This window comes from Pholcus phalangioides, unplaced genomic scaffold (genome assembly GCF_987345545.1).
Source record: "Pholcus phalangioides strain wild (caught in Gottingen) unplaced genomic scaffold, Ppha-v1.0 ptg000012l_1, whole genome shotgun sequence".
NCBI classification, from domain to species: domain Eukaryota; kingdom Metazoa; phylum Arthropoda; class Arachnida; order Araneae; family Pholcidae; genus Pholcus; species Pholcus phalangioides.
Window position 1 is genome coordinate 17,645,899 of NW_028301605.1, and position 19,898 is coordinate 17,665,796.

The 19,898-nt window shown below is 42.7% G+C and overlaps 1 protein-coding gene across 1 annotated transcript; it reads right to left on the reverse strand.

The window, feature by feature from the left end:
* Positions 1-803: 803 nt before the first annotated feature.
* On the reverse strand, positions 804-18,673 carry LOC149079694 (scoloptoxin SSD14-like). The gene is made up of 11 exons (XM_089239929.1): positions 18,593-18,673; positions 16,571-16,782; positions 14,237-14,359; positions 9,262-9,359; positions 8,310-8,502; positions 8,043-8,212; positions 7,075-7,358; positions 6,755-6,948; positions 5,039-5,282; positions 3,409-3,522; positions 804-1,765 (listed from the first exon to the last, which is right to left on the reverse strand). Exons 1-11 carry the CDS (start codon positions 18,671-18,673, stop codon positions 1,613-1,615), a joined length of 1,866 nt encoding a protein of 621 aa, XP_089096055.1. The 3' UTR covers positions 804-1,612.
* Between the last annotated feature and the right edge of the window lie 1,225 nt (positions 18,674-19,898).

Sequence of the window (19,898 nt, forward strand, 5' to 3'; positions counted from 1 at the left end):
AGGTTACATTCGAGCAAATGCCACCGATAAACTTAATGGTTAAATCTTTCATGTTTTATAAAAGGACTTTATGAAACTTTTACAGTGTAATTCTGGTTTTAGGCCGAGATTACACTGTAAAAGTTTAATAAAAGATCTTTTACATAATTTGAAAACAAAAAAAGCAACCACCAATAATCCTATTGGTTACATTCACTCGAATATAATCGATAAGGTTATTGGTTGCATTTTTCAAGTTTTATAAAAGAACTTTAACAAAACTTTTATAGTGTAATCCTGGCCTTAAAGATGTTGATATTGCGACTTTCTCTGTATCAACATTTTCGGTGATCATGTGGTTGCAAAACACACCGATGTTGTCAGATGCTCTCTTGGAAGAATGAAAACAAGTGGCGAGAAGATGGAAATTTTAAATTCAAGACGATTTTGAGCGAAATACAAAGAAATATCGTTGTAGCGGCTTCAAAACCTCTTAAAAAAAATATCGTTACAGAGGGATTTATCGTAGTACAGGATATCGTTGTATCGAGAAGTGTTTGATATTAGACTATAGACAATTCCAAACAAGATTTGAAAAAAAATATATATCGTTGTAGAGGGATTTATCATTATCGAGTATCGTTATAGCGAGGTTTCATTGCAATATTTTTACTTGACACTCAGGAAACACGGCGGGGGGGGGGGGGTGCATAGCTAACAGCACGCACCACAAATTACTGGCAAACCGTTGATCTTAGAGGCATGCTAACAATCAGAAAACGTATCCAAATAACTTGTAGACTTAAGACACTTTTTTTTTGTTTCTCCTGATGCCAACAAAAACAATGCCACGTTTCCAAGTGCAATATTCACTGAGATATTCGAATTCGAAAACCGGATTGACGATTGGGAGGGGGGGGAGGGAACAACGTAAACTAACAGAAAACGTCTTTTTTACCGCATTATGTGGTTTCCCTCCTCCCCAACTTTTCTCCGGTTTTTGAATTCAAAATGTTTCAGCGAATATTGATTGCACTTAGAAACATGGAATTTTTTTATTTCAATAATTGTACAACCCCCTTGCAGTATGAATGAGGTATCTGAGGTCCACATGTTGTTCGGATGCTTTTTGGAAATTGGAACTTGCCGTTTGTATCAGTAATCGACTCGAACGGGTTTCATTTGATCGAATCATACACAGGCTGTCTATAATTGAGGTTAGCATGTTCGGAGCTGTCTACAGCTTCTAATCATTCATTAGGAAAGTATGAAAACTTAGAAGCCTTTTAATGAATAGAACCCAATTTCGAAGACCGAAAATCTCTGCATTTTTTTTTAAACTGCGGTTTTTGTACCAAACACCCTCTAGTGATGAAATAATTTATTTTGCTCTCAATTTTTAATTTCACCACCCCCTTCACTAAGGCGTTTCCAAGGATCCATAACTTTGACCGATATTTACGACTACAAACAGCTACGAATAGGTGAACTTCAATTATGCACACCCTGTACATAAACGTTTCGTCCACGCAGCAGTAGGGGGATGATACGAGTGACTTCATTTGTTCATATAATGATTAATTTCCTGAAACATTTCTTTGCAGCGTATTAGTCGACGGAATCGTGATCGCCTTCAGAAGCCATCGACGTCGCCCCCTTTGCGGTAATCGGAATTCGCGTAGAGCTGTCCATCCTGTCCCCTCGCGATAGCCATCACGATCCCGACCATCCCGGTGCCGAAATCCTTGACCTCGTGGCCTTTTTTCCTCAGTTCGTCCAACAAATCCTGGCCGGGAGAGAGAGAAAAAAAATAGAGTGAGTAATATCACTACCTCCTATATACAGGAGGTAGTGGTAATATACGCAATATATATATTATATAGTCAAATACACGCAATTGGAAAAAGAAATTACTTTTAAATTGCCATTTACAGCATAGTTTCTCAAACTTTTTGTTCCATCACCCCCCTTCATCAAAAATTGTTTTCTCCATCGCCCCCCCCCGAACTCAAGTGAACCCATAGGGTCCTGTATTATACCCTTATTAGCTTCTATCGCTCCCCCGGACCATTCCATCGCCCACCAGGGGGCGATATTGCCCATTTTGGGAAACACTGATTTACAGGAACACTTTTCATCACGTATTATTTCATGAATTCTTCATGTTCCCAACATGTATTCGATTAACATCATTAGCCTTATTGTACAGCATTGAAAAAAAAAAAGGAGATTTTTTTTCCGGTTTTCAGGATCTTTTATTCCAGAAATACGTGAACAAATTTCCTAGCAAGGTAGGGCGCGCGCAAGTACGAATCGGAATCATCTAGGAATATGTAGAGCCATTTTAACGTATGGGGCCGTTCCCGGGCACGACCCGCGCATCCTCTCGGGGTGATGAGATTTAAACCCCCAGTGCAGTGGTTCTCAACCGGGAGAAAGGGGCTTATGGCCCACCCCCTTGTCGTTCTGAGATATTATTAGGGGACCGCAGGTGAAAATCAAGCAGAAGGGAGGGGGGGGGGCGCACAGAGAACTGTGAAAAAGTAAAGCTTTCAAGAGTGAAATATTATGGACAAAATGCACTAAATAAAGTATGAATACTTCAAAAATTCGTCAATAGAATTAGGGCCATCTAAAAACATTGGTTATCGGGGCAAAAATAGTTAGAAAAACCACCGCTGAACCAATACTATCTATAGCAGAAGGTTTCCGCGCGAAGCTCGTGACGTCACTTTCTCTTTCTTTCAAACCGAGCACAACTCAGGTCTATCGCCATGGGTAATTAGCCGTGGCACTACCGTTAGAATCACTACCTAGTAAATCGTGCCGGAAGTGTGTATACCTAACAGTCTGAGTGCGCATCTGAGGGTTGTGTCTGATTTTTCAGTGCAGCCATCTATATTTCAGAAGTGAAGTGAGTGCAATGATTGAATGTTTGTACTGTTTATAGGCCTGTTGCTCTCTCTGCGGCGAGACTTGTTAACGGGGAGATCGGCTCGCACTTGCACCTTGAAGTTGGGAACCACAGAAAGCCCCAACTTCAGCCGGCCACGCGGGGACCATCACTATGACCACCACAACTGCTCGTGACGTCACTGAAGAAAGTCATCTCACCTATAGCCATTGGATATAGCAGGCCGACGCATGCGCCATATTTACCTTTTTTTAGTATATCCTATGGCTATAGGCGAGATGACCTTCTTCAGTGACATCACGAGCTCTCTCTCACGAGGCCTTATGCTAAAGATGCTGTTGACTGAACAATATCCGGAAATCCTAAGCCGCTCGTCAATAAGAATATCGGGATCGGTAATCCTAGTTTCATCCGGGTTAGTAATACCATTTTCTTCAACTCGTACATGAAACGTTAGTTGTTCCGTCCAAATGTTGCCAAAAAAACACAGACAGCAAAACGGTAAAATTTGCTACCTTGCGGAAGTTGTCTTCGCTGAGGATGGTATTCGGTTGCAATTGGTGATGAAACCTCGGGGCATCGATGGCTTCTTTGATGTCTTCTTTCAAGAACAGATTCCGCGTTATGACCTGCAATTCGGGGGGAAAAACATTGATAATAATCATACGTGAGAAACACTGATAATAATCATACGTGAGAAACATTGAAAATAATCATACGTGAGGGACATTGATAATAATCATACGTGAGGAACACTGATAATAATCATACGTGAGGAACATTGATAATAATAATACGTGAGGAACACTGATAATAATCATACGTGAGGAACATTGATAATAATAATACGTGAGAAACATTGATAATAATCATACGTGAGGAACATTGATAATAATCATACGTGAGAAACACTGATAATAATCATACGTGAGGAACACTGATAATAATCATACGTGAGGAACACTGATAATAATCATACGTGAGGGACATTGATAATAATCATACGTGAGGAACACTGATAATAATCATACGTGAGGAACACTGATAATAATCATACGTGAGGAACATTGATAATAATCATACGTGAGGAACATTGATAATAATCATACGTGAGAAACACTGATAATAATCATACGTGAGGAACATTGATAATAATAATACGTGAGAAACATTGATAATAATCATACGTGAGGAACATTGATAATAATCATACGTGAGAAACACTGATAATAATCATACGTGAGGAACACTGATAATAATCATACGTGAGGAACACTGATAATAATCATACGTGAGGAACATTGATAATAATAATACGTGAGAAACATTGATAATAATCATACGTGAGGAACATTGATAATAATCATACGTGAGAAACACTGATAATAATCATACGTGAGGAACACTGATAATAATCATACGTGAGGAACATTGATAATAATAATACGTGAGGAACATTGATAATAATCATACGTGAGGAACATTGATAATAATCATACGTGAGAAACGCTGATAATAATCATACGTGAGGAACACTGATAATAATCATACGTGAGGAACATTGATAATAATAATACGTGAGGAACATTGATAATAATCATACGTGAGGAACATTGATAATAATCATACGTGAGAAACGCTGATAATAATCATACGTGAGGAACACTGATAATAATCATACGTGAGGAACATTGATAATAATAATACGTGAGAAACATTGATAATAATCATACGTGAGGAACATTGATAATAATAATACGTGAGGAACATTGATAATAATCATACGTGAGAAACACTGATAATAATCATACGTGAGGAACATTGATAATAATAATACGTGAGAAACATTGATAATAATCATACGTGAGGAACATTGATAATAATAATACGTGAGGAACATTGATAATAATCATACGTGAGAAACACTGATAATAATCATACGTGAGGAACATTGATAATAATAATACGTGAGAAACATTGATAATAATCATACGTGAGGAACATTGATAATAATAATACGTGAGGAACATTGATAATAATCATACGTGAGAAACACTGATAATAATCATACGTGAGGAACATTGATAATAATCATACGTGAGAAACATTGAAATTATTAGAGTGTGTGTTAAGGCTCATTCGTACCTGAAGAACTCCCGTCGTGATTTTGGTGCCGCCGTTGGCTCCTATAGCCATCCGAACGCTTCCATCCGAGCCGACGATTACAGTCGGGCACATGGACGACATGGGTCGACGTCCAGGACGGATCCTGTTGTGAGAATAAGGCGCCACGTCGAAGTACGACGTCACGTCGGGCGATGAAAAATCGTCCATCTCGTCGTTGAGAAGGATTCCCGTTGAAGGTGACATCTCCAGACTCCCAAAGCTGGTAGAAACCAAAAAGAAAATTCACGATAAATGATCACTAAAAATTCACATCATACACAAGAATGCTTTCATGGACTCATACAGCATCTGATTATAAAAAGTGTCCCAGATAAATCTACCGGCCAAAATGAGAGGGGGGTTTGCATAAATCGTCAAGTCGAACACTTTTTGCCAAGGGAATTCTCAGGTGTCGCAACCCACTTATTAGTGCGGGGCGGAGGAAGGGGGGGGGGTATGTGCATCACCCTCACTTCAGAAATCACCAAAATATGGCAGCTTTGAAATTTCTTTCAATCACAGGCAATTATGGAGGGTGGGGGCTGGGGTTATCCCTCACTTTTTTTCCTTTTTGGTTCTTCGGTCACCGAAAAAGAAAATTTACCTCTGCGAGAAATTATTTCACCATCACTACTACTTCATCAAACACCAACTCTGGACATATCGCTATATTGCAATTTACTGCCATTAATGAGATGGGTTGGAAATGAAGGCGCACTGTCTATCGGTGGTCGCCTCAAGTTCGTTAGGGAAATATCTGATTTATATCCTCCCTTGGGTTCGAACCCGGGACCGTGACGCAATTATTCACTGACAAGGCAATTCACCGACAAACAATGCATCGACAAAGTGACGTAGTGAGTGAATGGATGAGCAGGTGGGCGAGTCGATGCGCATGCGAGTGAGCCAGTGAGCAAAAGGGTGCTGGTGAGTCACGCATGCGTTAACTCACCCCTCACTCAGTCGTACATATTGTCACTCACTCCATTCACTCATCAGTTCGCTCAATAACTCACTCATTTACCCACTCAACCGGGAACTCCCTCAATCGCTTACTCGGTAGGTACCTCACCCACTCTCTCGATCGATAATAATAATATAGTTACTCACTTACTCGGTCAGTCACCCAATCACTAGGTCTTTTATACGGTCATTCATTCAATCGATCACACTATCACTCGGTCACCCATACGTTCGCTCACTAACTTTTTCGCTAGATCATTCACCAACACATTCGCTGTCACTTCAGTCGCTCACAGATCCATTCATTGTTGACGTACGAATAGGTTTGAACCCGGGGGTTCTTAACCTCATGGATCACGACCCAAACTTGGGTCGCAGGGGGCTGGTAAACATTGGTTATGTTCCGTAAAAGGGAAACGTGTACTCACCGTATGCCCTTTACTCCCACCAATTTACCCTCTCAGACGTACTTATTGCCCTGGATTGCCAGAGGTGGGGGGGAAAGGGGGGGGCACTGACAATCGTCATCCGTCCCACATACTGCCCTGGATCCCAGAAGTGCCGGCATGGGGAAAAGGGGGGGCTGACAATCGCCGTCCGTCCCGCATATATTGGGACTCAAACCCGTACGTAAGAAGTGAATGCGTTGCGATTTGCGCCAAATATGCCCTCTCTCATATTTGGCGGTAATGCTCCAGGGCAGCTTGTATAGATAATAATGCTACTCGCTAGACATTGACTGTGCTTGTAGCGGTGACGGCATCGCCATTGGGCGCGACGATGGACAGGTGGGCCGTCCCGTGATCCTCGGCGAAGGAGTCGTCTTCTTTGAACCCGTAATCGGTGAGATTCGGCAAGACGTGGTCGTCGTCGATCTTGAATCGCACGAAATCAGCGTGGTCGTCGGATAAGAACTCGTCCACGAGCTACAAAAAAAAGAAAAGAGGCACAACATGAATATAGATGGTGGGAGTCTTTTGGGGGGGGGGGGGGGGGGGAGAGGGGCTGAAAAAAAATCACGTCGTATATAATATCATAATTTAGGCTCGTACCGGTTTCATCGCCACGAGATCGTCCTCCAGGTCGCGCCTCTTGGCGTACGCGAACTTGAACGTCTCGATCATCCTGTGCAGGTATAGCACGGACTCGGTCTTGTTCCTCGGGGTGTCCGTCGAGAACCCGTACCCGTCCATGACCTTGAGCATGAAACCCAACAGACTTCCGCTACCCGGTATGGGTGCTGAATACAGGGTGTCGTTGTTCCTTAGGACGACTTTGACGGGAGGCGTCGTGCGGACTCTGTATTTCTCCATGTCCTCTTTACCTATGATACTACCTAGAAAATAATCGGTTGTAGTCAATAGGGGTTGTTTCATCAAGAAAACTCATGGAAACAAGACACGCACACGTACAGTCAGAGGCGTATTCACAGGTTGGGGAAGGGGGCTTAGCTGGCTATAGCCCAGGGCGGCAAGTTCGTAGAAACGGTAAATTTGAGGGATGAGTGATAGAGACAAGACAATAAAATAAATTAGTAGAATATTATAAGAGAAGGGCGGCAAAATTTGTATATCCGCCTCTGCGAGTGAGTGACCAAACGAGTGACCTAGAGAGCAAGGTACGAAGTCAGTGAGCGACCAAAAGACTGACCTAGAGAGTGTGTGAGCATGGGATTGACCAAAAGAGTTTCTTTGAGAGCGAAGGACTAGGTCAGTGTAGGACCAAAAGATTGACCAAGAGAAAAAATCAAGCATTCAAGCATGAGTAACTAAAAGAGTGACCAAGAAAAAGGCAAGCATGAGTGACTGAAAGAGTGACCAAGAAATAAGCAAGCAAGAGTGACTTAGAGACAGCGGCTTTTTTTCAGGGGGAGGGAGCTAAGCGAGCTATGGCTCAGGACGGCAAATTGAAATGAGTAGTCAAGAAAGACTAGAACCGGAGAAGGGAGGCAAAATTGTGTAGCCCACGGGTGGCCTCTGCTTAAAGTTACAGCAATGGGAAGATCAGTCAAATTCCTCACCCATGTCCTTGAGGTCTCGCAGGAACGATCTCGCTAGCGGCCTCGTCGAATCATGCAGGGCTTTCGCACCTTCCACTGATAATGTCTGCAGTGTCTCCGCCAGGTCATTCCTGTATATGATGTCTCCTTCTTTGAAGACTTCACCCGTGACGTTGTTGACGAAAATCCTCCTGGTGGTGAGAATCAAGAAAATATACGATTCAAAAAGCGTCATTTCACGTACCACGTGCAGGTCCGTTAACACAGGGCGGGACAGCAGACAATTACCTCATTGGTTCCCGCTCTTTAATCTTCTCAGAGTATATCTTGAGGAACTTGTCCAGGTGCTTGGTGACAGCGATGCCTTCCCTGCACATCCTGATCGTCGGTTCGAACAGCTCGGTCCAGTTCAGGTATCCGAACATGTCGTGCGCCAACTGGTAACCAGCGATTTCGCCAGGGACGGCGATGGACAGAGGACCTTGTGGACAAACGAATGGTTGTCATGAATCATTCTTTCAGTCAATACACAATGCTATCCGATGCAGGGCCGCAACTATGAAGGGGGGGGGGGGGAGGTCACGTAATTACAATCCTTACATTCTTAGCATCACAAGAGGCATTAGCACACGGTGATTGGTTACAACCAGCGGGCAAGAAAGACGTCATGAGGGGGCGGACCGTTTACTCGCTACAGGCGCGTTTTAGTTGGCGCTACAGTGGAGCTCAGCTTGTGCTTCTCTTCCACGATCTTATTCACAAAAGATGTTGGAAACTCAAAAACTCCATTGAAAAAATTAATTTGGCCCTTAAAAGGGCCTTTTTGAGAAGTTAATAAAACAAATCAATGAAGTTTAAAACAAGAATCGGAAAAAACCACCTGCAACCACGTGAGTAAATATAACGTTAGAGGAAAAAAATACACCACTCAACTTCGCCAAATATAAATTTCGCCAAGTATTTCGAGTGTTATTGACGGGGTTCACCAATCACGATGCGCTAAATTCCTTATAATGTATCTAGGAATGTAAGGTTTGTTTATACGCAGGTGGGTCTAGTGCCCCGGACTAGAGAAGGCGCAAATTTCACCCTTTGACCTCCTCTTTAAGATTACAAAAGGCTGTCAATGCCCTTTTGCAATGCCTGCTTGCCCCGGCTGACCAAGCATCTAGTTGCGGCCCTGATCGATGTTCCCTTCCCTGAGACAGAAAATTACACTTCAAATAGTATGGTGACATACCTATTTCGGAAGAAGTGGAGTTTCCCTTGAACATGTCTTCTGTGGCAGTCAGTGGCGCCACCTCTCGAGCGTCAAAGAAATGAGCTTCTCCCGTATCTCTTCAAAATAAAAGATATTACTGATCGCGGTGGTAGTGATGGTCATTCACACGTACAGTGCGGGCAGAAAGACAACGGAAACTTCAGAAATTCATAGAAAATGTAGAAATTTCCGTACTTACCAGGTGCGGTTGGTGAAAGAAGGGCGGCAAAATTCTGAGGGTGGTAACTAATTTGAGGAATGAATTATCTAAAACATTAGTACAATGGGAAGAGGAAAGGGGGGCAGAGAATTTGTGTCGCGTACGGCGGCATAAATCCACCTCAAGATCGGGTCAGTGAGTGACCTATACAGCAAGGGACAACGTCAGTGAGTGACCTATACAGCAAGGGACAACGTCAGTGAGTGACCTATACAGCAAGGGACAACGTCAGTGAGTGACCTATACAGCAAGGGATAACGTCAGTGAGTGACCTATACAGCAAGGGATAACGTCAGTGAGTGACCTAGCATTTTACAAGCGTGTTAGTGACCTAGCGTTTTACAAGCGTGTTAGTGACCAAGAGCTTGTAAGCACGTAAGTGACCAAGAGAGCTTGTAAGCATGTGAGTGACCAAGAGAGCTTGTAAGCACGTGAGTGACCAAGAGAGCTTGTAAGCACGTGAGTGACCAAGAGAGCTTGTAAGCACGTGAGTGACCAAGAGAGCTTGTAAGCACGTGAGTGACCAAGAGAGCTTGTAAGCACGTGAGTGACCAGGAGAGCTTGTAAGCATGTGAGTGACCAAGAGAGCTTGTAAGCACGTGAGTGACCAAGAGAGCTTGTAAGCATGTGAGTGACCAAGAGAGTGAGCGACCTAGAATGTTTGCAAGCATGTTAGTGACCAAAAGAGTGATAGCTGAGAGAAGCATCACGTCCGTTGGCGACCAAGAGAGTAACTTAGAGCGTTTACAATCATGTGAATGACCAAAAGAGTGTCCCAGAGAGCAAGAGACAACGTCAGTGAACGACCCCTAGAGCCGTCGCATTTACTGTTGGTGCTGCCATCTAATTTCAAAAGCAAGGTTGACTCATGTGGTGATATGAAGTTCTGGTCAGAATTTTCCGTTCAGTTCGGTTCCTTCACAGCAAAGTCAACAAACTGAACTGGAAAACGAAACTAACGTTCAGCTACTTTTTTGACATGTGAGTAGATGTTGGAAATAACGAACCAGATAGCCGGGTTTTCACTAGGAATAGGTTTTTTGCGCCGAACTGGATCATTTCGCGTCGGCAGAAACGTGTTACGTAATCACACTACGCGTTTGTGTTTTCCTAGAGTGACGCATCAGATCAGGGAGACTATATATATTACATGGCCCTGGCGTCAGCTACACTGTCGTCAGCATGCTCCGATTTGAAGGGAAGATCAGTGGAACGCAACGACACATTCGACTCCTCCAGAAGCAATTGGCCAATCACGCCCGGCGTAAAGCCGGGTTTTCTTAGGAACAGGTTCTCTGTGCCGCGTGCAACGTGAATTGCCCAGCGCGACACGCCGTCCACTCACCAAGAAGAAAAGTAGTATTATACTACTTTTAGTAACTGTTTAGTAATGAGTGTTTTTCTACAGAGCGCAACGTAGCTCACGACAGCGCTTTACGTCAGGCGTGATTGGCTGACTGCTTCTGGAGGAGTCGAATGCGTCGTGCGGCACGCGTTTCACCGATCTTAAGCTGGATTTTGCTAGGAATAGAATTTCTGCGCTGTGTGCAGCGTGAAAACGCTGATTGGTCAAAAAACCTGAATTTCAGGCTTTTAACCAATCAGCATTTTCACGCTGCACATGGCGCAGAAATTCTACTCCTGAGAAAACCCGGCTTTCCTTCCCTTCAAACCAAAGTATACAGACGAGCTGATGCCAGGGCCATATACTATATAGCCGCCCTGAGCTGATGCGCCACGCAAGGAAAACACTAACGCCTCGTCCGATTATGCAACACGTTTCTGCCGACGCGAAATGATCCAGTTTGGTTCACGCAGCGCAAAACGCCTGATCCTAGGAAAACCCGGCTTTATTTAGGCGCTGTCGTTGAGCTATATTGCGCTCTGTAAGAAAAACAGTCATACCGCTTTTTTTATTGATCAGTGGACGGCGTGTTGCGCTGGGCGATTCACGTTGCAAGAGGCACAGTAAATCTGCTCCTAGGAAAACTCGGCTTAAAGTGACAGTTGTTAGGGGCCGTTCAAGTATTACGTAAGCAAATTTTGAGCCATTTTTGAACCCCCCCCCCCCCTCCCCCCCTTGTCAGAAACATTTCGTCATCAGAACCTCTGAATCCTAACTCATATTTTCATAAAGGGGGGTTGATGACGTATGCACTATCCAAATCCCCTCCCTCCTTGTCAAAAGTCAGCAAATCGGAACCCCCCCCCCCCCCATTGATGATGACGTAATACTTGAACGGTCCCTAAAGCCGGGTTTTCCTAGGAGCGGGTTTCCTGTGCCGCGCAACGTGATTCGCCCAGCGCGACACGCCGTCCACTCACCAGTTAGAAAAGCAGCGTGACTGTTTTCCTACAGAGCGCAATACGCCTGACGACAGCGCTTTACGTCGGGCGTGATTGGCCGACTGCTTCTGGAGGAGTCAAATGCGTCGTGCGCCGCAGTTTTGCCGATATTCTCTTCACTCCTGTGTGTTTTCTTTCCCTTCCCTTCAAACCGGAGCGTGCAGACAACAGAGTAGCTGATGCCAAAGCCATAGCCGCCCTGATCTGATACGCCTCGCTAGGAAAACACAAACGCGTAGCGTGACTTGTTTATATGTATTGTTAATATGTGACTTGTTTCTGTCGGCGCGAAATAGTCTAATAGTCTAATTCGGTTCGCGCTGCGCAACAAACCTATTCCTAGAGAAACCCGGCTTTACTGATGTTATATACTCTCGGTGCTGCCATCTAATTTAAAAAATAAAAGTGACTCTTTTGGAGAGACGATGAAGTTCCAGTGAGTATAAAGGTGACCATACTTCCCGTATTCCCCCAGGCCTTTCTATATTTTCACGTGATTTTGACCATCCGGACCTTTTGGAAAAAATGTTCCGGTTTTTCGCGTGTTTTCAACAGAGCATTGGAATCAAGGATTGAAATTATTTTTCCTCATAAATTATGTTGCGATAATTACAACTGTATAAATAAGAGTATTCATCTTACATATTTGTCGTGTTTAACGCTCTATATCATGGAATTCATTTTAACCTCTTCACTAGAAGCTATTGGCCATAAATTCGGATGATCTCTATTTCACGAATCGGCGATAAATATGGTAACCTTGTCCCAACCTAACCGCACGTTAGAAAAGGGGGGTGGGGGGGGGAAAGGATAAGAAAAAGAAAGTAAAAGGAGGGGGGGGGGAGGGGAAAAAACCAAACGAAAGGAAAACAGTATACTAGATGAGCAGATAAGAGAGTAGGTACGAAGTACGTTTCTCTTTTCACCCTCACCCTACCTGTTCTCTTTCGCTCTTATATGTATATAGTAGAGGGTTATGTGGAAAAAACACTCTAGTAGGAGTATACTAACAAACGGAGGTAAAAAGAACAGCTTTGTTTCGTAAGGTTACAATGAAGTTTCCCGATGAGGAGGAGAGAGAAAAGAAAACTTGTTTTGAACTCATTCCACTGGCGTTTGAACGCAATATTACGTCCTTGACAGAAAAGTGGTTAATCCACCGCAATTTGCAGTAGTGCTTCATTTTCCGCAATTGCCGATTTTACAGTGATTTATGGAATATTTGGCAATTTTACTCACCTTTGGCATCACTTTTGGAGGTTCTCATTATTGTCCCATATATATCTCCGTATTTTTGTCGAAAAAATATGGTCAACAAAGGTTTGTAAAACTGAAAATACTTCATTCAGTTCAGTTCCTTACGAGCATAGTCAACAAACTGAGCTGGAAGTTCAAGCAAAAAGTTCAGTTATTTTTTTTGGATCAGAAGGAGGCATTCGAAATCAAGAACCAGACGACAGCCGAAATGGGAGTTTTTACTGTTTGATTTGTAAACTGTTTATGCTGCCATCTAGCTCCAAAGTAAAAAGTAACTCATGCGGTGATTACAGAGTACAACTACTACCTGGCTGACCATATTTATAAGAAAAAAACGAGAAATTGGGGTTTTAAACACGGGAAAATACGGTACATTGCTAATTATAACCAAAAATTATCCCAAAGCAAAGCAAAGTCGCCTCCTGCTTCATAAATCACGGAAATATCGCCAATTTTATCATACTGTTGGGAAATGAAGGATTACTGCAATGAATTAAAATCAATTCCACGAAATAAAACGTTCAACACGACAAATGTGAGAGACGAATATTCTTATTTATCGTTGTAATTACCATAATATGATAAATTGATGAAATTAAAAAATTATTTCAATCCTTGATTTCAGTAATGAATTAAAATTCAAGTAGGCTTCATGCGGGAAAAAACGAGATATTTTCACACAAAACATGTCGGAATGACCAAAATTACGTGAAAATATACGGGACGTAGGGTCACCCGAAGTAGGAACAGTAACGGCCATGTTCACCAACACAGTTTAAACCACAGTCGCAGGTGAAAGGAATAAAGATGGAAACGGATTGGTTAAATTGAGGATTTTAACCAATCCGTATCGATCGCCAATCCAAAACCTGCGATGGTAGTTTCGATGAATACGGCCATACGTAAATTTTGTGTAGCATCTTTGAAAAATGACAACTATGCGACCAAGATGGAGAGAGAGAGAAAAGTGTGGTTAAAAGTTTTCGTCGAATTTCGCCAAGGTCAGTCAACCGCACACCAAAAACGATAACTTTAGTTAAAAAGGTAACAATTTTTAGTTGCTACAGTCTTTTTGCCCACTCTGTACCTTACAACAATTTAAGATCGCTCAAAAACTGGTTGTTACTATACCTCTTGTAAACTGTCATGAGGAATCCGCCTCCGAGGCCCATGCTCTGAGGATTCACGGCTCCCATACACAACAGACCGGCGATGGCCGCATCCACGGCCGATCCGTTCCTCTCCAGTATTTGCCTATAATAATCATAATAGTCGTAAAAGATGTTAGCAAAAAAAAAAAAATAACATGAAGGTTATCAATGCAATTTTTGTTTTTTTGATCTCCTGGGCCAAATAACGCAACTGGGCCCTGGGCAAAACACGAACTTACGGGAGCCCCCACTTAGGCCGTTGCTCATTTTTCAATTCCTCAAGGGTTTTTTCAAGAAGAAATTTTAAAACACCATTGAAGATATTCAGTGAGAGGAGGGAGCAAAGTGGATTATTTTTTAGCCCTTAGCATGTGTGCCCCATTCGCCCTCCCGAGAAAAAGACGCCAAGGACGTCGAATGGGAAATCGACGATTGGGAGAAAGTACTGAGTCCCGTTCGTGGCCCCATATCCTGGAGCAGGGCTCCTATACCAGACCTCTCAGAGGCTCTTCTACATTGAATTTATAGCATTAAAAAAAATTGATGAAAATTTTTCCGTTCCCCGGAGATGGAGCCCTTGTCAGACCCCATCCTCGGAAGATGGGGAGGGGCACGACTACACCTAGGCAATTTGAGGCCGATTATGTTGGCAGACCCATGCTCGAGGTCTGGGGCAGGAAGCACATCAATGTCATATAAGGAAGGGTTTCCCAACCTTTATTGATATCGCAGGTCCCCGTAGGAGAATTAGTGTATCGCGGACCCCCGCCACCCCGAGAAGGTCAATTTCAAACAAATCCCTACCCACCATAAAATCAAAAATACAGTAAAACCTCTCTTTTACGGACACCGGTGGGAAAAAAATTCGTCTGTAAAAGAGGGGTGAAAAAAGGGTCAAAATCAAAGGTTTGTAAAGTGTAGTTTTATTGTACACTGGGAAATTATTATTTGGCCGTAAAAGAGGGGTAACCGCATCTGAGGGGTGTCCGTTGGGGGGGGGGGTTTACTGTGCATTGTTTTGGCAATTTGCATATCATAAAAAATGGAAGTAATAAACTACAGTTTCACAGCAATGAATGTGTCATTCGTGGTACTGAACGGAAATGATCCCGGGGCCCATCACGAAGTGCTCACGGAGCCCTCAGCGATTCGTGGACCCACAGGTTTACAAACAATGTCGTGGAGCAGCCTCGTGATAATGAGGTTTTGGTACTGTGCTTTCCGAAAGTAAATTGACTTGGCTAAAATGCTCTTGTTAGATCGTGACTTTCGGTACTTGTGTCAATCACACAATACGTATTTGCATGTGTGTGTGTGTGTGGGGGGGGGGGGGGCTTAGCGAGCTACAGCCCACGGTGGCAAGTTCGGTAAAGCAACTAATAAATATCAGGAATGAATGGTCAAGAAAATTAGTTGAATGGCGGAGAGGCGGCAAAATTTGCACAACCCCGCAGGCAGCAAAACCATATTCGCCTCTGCCTAGTGACTGAGTAACCTATAGAGATCGCTAGCGTGGGAGTAACCCGAAAGTTACATAGAGAGCGAGGGAGCTAGGTCAGTTAGCGACCTACAGAATGCATGAGCATGAGAGCGACCTATAGTGCAAGAGAGCAGGTCAATGAGTGACCAAAAACAATGACCTAGAGCGTTAGCAAGCATGTGAATGATCAAAAGAATGGCACCTAGAGCAGTAGCAAGCATGTGAATGATCAAAAGAATGGCACCTAGAGCAGTAGCAAGCATGTGAAGTCGAAGTGTGTCCTAAAAAGTGTCCTAGAGAGCAAGGAACGAGGTCAGTGAGCAACTAAAAGAGTGACCTAGAGAGGGAAAGACTAGGTCAGTGAATGACCAAAACAGTGACGTAGAGAGCAAAGGACTAGGTCAGTGAGTGACTTAAAGAGTGAGCTATAAAAGAAGGGACCAGGTCATTGAGTGACCAAAAGAGTGAGCTAGACAATGTGGTTGATCAAAATATGTGAGTGATCAAAATAGTGACTTAGAGACAGAGGCGGGGGCGTCTAGGCTTGGTATAGGGCGGCAAATTTAAGAAATGAATGGTCAAGAAAATTAGACTCGGATGGGAGAAGGGTGGCAAAATTTACGCAGCTCACAGGTGGCGATAACCATAAATTCACCCCTATCTGTACATTTTGGTTCATACAGCAAGGCCGTAGACGGGGGGGGGCGGCGACTTGGGGGTCCACCAGGAGGAGAACATCGCCCTTCCACGCTTAAACCAAGTGCTATTTCAACGTGGACGAATCTAGCAGGTATGTAAATTAACTAGGCGTATCAGAAGTACAGTATAACTTACTTGACAACGGGAGTGCAAACAGCGGCGTCTATGGACACAGCTGCGTGGCGGAAGGCCCCAAGTTTCGACGTCGACGTGTAGGACGGCAGCCAGTACTCTATTTGGCCTCCACCTCCGGTGTCGATAAAACATATTACTAGGACGGCTATGGTCAATACTGAAAGTATGATCGCAATTACGCAACCGATCTTGAATTGCAGGGAAGTCGCGACCTGTAAAACAAATGGTGCAATCGTATCAGGGTCAACTCATTAGGCCATAAGAAAGGGTGCGTGGCCCTCGAAGCCTTTTTTGCCACATGGCCCGCTGACGAAAAGGCTCACATAGTTATGGAATGTATAGAAATTCTGGGAAAAAAATATTTCGATGAAAAAATGTGTTTCAGAATTGGTGAAAGAAATTATTTCCAAAGTTCTTTTAGATTATTACATTTCAGAGCTAATGAGAGAAATAATTTCATAATTAAATTATTGAAGAAATAATTCTATAATTATTGGAAAAATAATTTAATAATTAAATTATTGAAAGAAATGAATTCATAATTAAATTATGAGAGAAATAATTCCATAATTATTGAAAAAATTCTATAATTATTGAAAAATTCTATAATTATTGAAAAAATAATTTCATAATTAAATTATTGAAATAAATAATTCCATAATTATATTATTGAAAAAAATAATTCCATAATTATATTATTGAAAAAAATAATTCCATAATTATATTATTGAAAAAAATAATTCCATAATTATTGAGAAATAATTTCATAATTATATTATAGAAAAAAATAATTCCATAATTATTGAGAAATAATTTCATAATTAAATTATGAAAGAAATGAATTCATAATTAATTTATTGAAATAAATAATTCCATAATTATTGAAATAAATAATTCCATAATTATTGAAAAAAATAATTCCATAATTATTGAGAGAAATAATTTCATAATTAAATTTAGGGAAGAAATAATTCCATAATTAGTGAAGGTTCAGATTAAATTAAAACAAATTCCAAACTTGATAAAAAAATTCATATTATGAATGAAAATAATAATTTCAGAATATATCACAGGTGCCGACAAAAAGAAAACATGGGGAGTAGGGGCCTCGACGTTGCCAGTCGTCCTATGGACACTCCTTGACATCAAATAGCCTCGGCTTTCAGGTTCCAGGTCGTACGGAATAAATTGAATTCCCTCTCTCTCTCTCTCTTGACTCAGAGTCCTAGGGGCCCGGTCGGGGCCCTGTCAGACGCAACTGTGCAAATCTAGATACCGCTAACGCGTTATAGCACAGGTATCGTTGTAACCGAAGTCGTTATAATTGAGTTTGACTCTTATTTGTAAGTTGAAACATGATTTCTTTTAATGCGGTTCTAGCCGCCCTATTAAAAGACCATTACTCTGATGGGCAGGTTTTCGGAGAAGGAAAAAGAGGGGCCCCAGAAAGTTCTCAACTGTAACACTAGAGGGCATTAGTATGATGTTGTCTGATTAAATCATGTTTATGTTATCACATTCAACCTGTGTTCTACCGCTCTGTCTGTTTCCATTCAAGAAATATAAAAGGTTTAAACGCGTATGTATATTTTCTATATATTGTTTGTATAATTGCATTGTTTGAAAAAAAAATAACAATTGTTGCGCGTGGGAAAATTCCAAAGAATTTCGAGATTCATTGTTGCACAACAGACAGATGTGGTAGAAGGTCATATCTCAACATTGTTGAGCCCTGAACTTGCTCAAGGTCATCAAGAAAGCTTTGTTGTCGAATAATGTTTATTTACAAACACGGTCGCTAAGCAACAATGCTGTTGGCCTGAGAAAAATTTTGCCTGCAGACAGCGCCTCTGGTGGAGAATGAAGGAACTGATCCGTGCGTATTACCCCGTATTAGCCGGCATGCCGCCAAACTCCAGGGACACCAGATTTTTGAATGTCTAGGCCGTTCCCGGCATGCCGGTAAAAGCGAGGCTAAATAAGGATCACAGTATGCATTTAGCCAATTCAATGAATTTTTACAATAGAGACATTTAAGAATTTTCCAAAATCTGTGATTTGAATTTCCCGACATGATGGTGCTCCCTCGATATTTTCCGGCATGCCAGTTAATGCAGGAGAATACGGTATATCGTTTTTAAATAAAGGCATTGAAGAGGCGTGCAGTAACCGGAATTAGGGAGTGGGAAGATGGACGTACAGTACTCGATTGAAATTGACCCTAGTCGCGGGAGCCTCTCTGATTTTTGCTCCGCACAGGGTCCACCACTACCCAGAGCCGTTTTAAGAGCATCATGGGTGACCCCCCTCCTCCCAGGCCAAGTAGTTTTTCTACCAGCCGAATTCTCGAAAAATTCAACTACTTCTCATTTTTCTGTGGCCCCTCTTCTTATGGGCCCCACGTGCCGTGCCCGGGTGGGGCCCAAGCGTTAAGACGGCACTGCCACATGTCAAAGTCGGGTCATGGCACGCGTAACCAATAGCCGTAGCTTACCCAATGACCACGACCAAGTGACAATAAGCCACCCTACTAAGCGGCAATTCTTGGGGGCCGGAGATATTAAAATTATTTAATATGTCTGTGGAAGGATCGGCAACGTCAGTTTTGGCTCCACCCTACAAAAATCATAGTTGGCCCTGTTTTCAAGTGCCGCAAGTAATATGTACCTACTTTGATGTTTTGAAATGGACATTGTCACCTTGTCCTCGTGGCATTTCACCCACGGCTCCCTTGCTAGAGTCGTCAGCTATTCTGGTGTTGGCACCTGGTCTATTGCGAGGCCAGGTGGAATAACGTTGGCGGGCCACATTTGGCCTGCGGCCGGAGGCGCGGGCCTGATGTATGGAATTCCTGATACCGGAATTCATTGTGATGTCTGTGGGGGGTGCTTTTTTTTGGTTACCGAAACTAATATCAAACAATTAACGTACCTTGGCTCTGATTGGCTGCTTGACGGGTCCACCTGTGGACATCGAATGGCAATCTGAGAAAGAAATAAAGAAATTAGCAAATCTGGAAATTTTTTTTTATCACACTGAAAGGGGAAATTATATACACGAAATGAAAATTTGTATGCAAGAAATTGAAATTCATGATTTTTTTTATAATATGAGCCCCTCCACCCTTGCTCTTGAGGTCCTCGGGCCGTGCTCTGGTGGGTCCATGCGAGTCAGTTAGCGAGGGAGTGAGCGATTGAGTTACTGAGTCAGTGAGGGAGTGATTGAGTGAGTATGTGAGTGAGTCAGTGAGGGAGTGATTGAGTGAGTATGTGAGTGAGTCAGTGAGGGAGTGATTGAGTATGTGAGTGAGTCAGTGAGGGAGTGATTG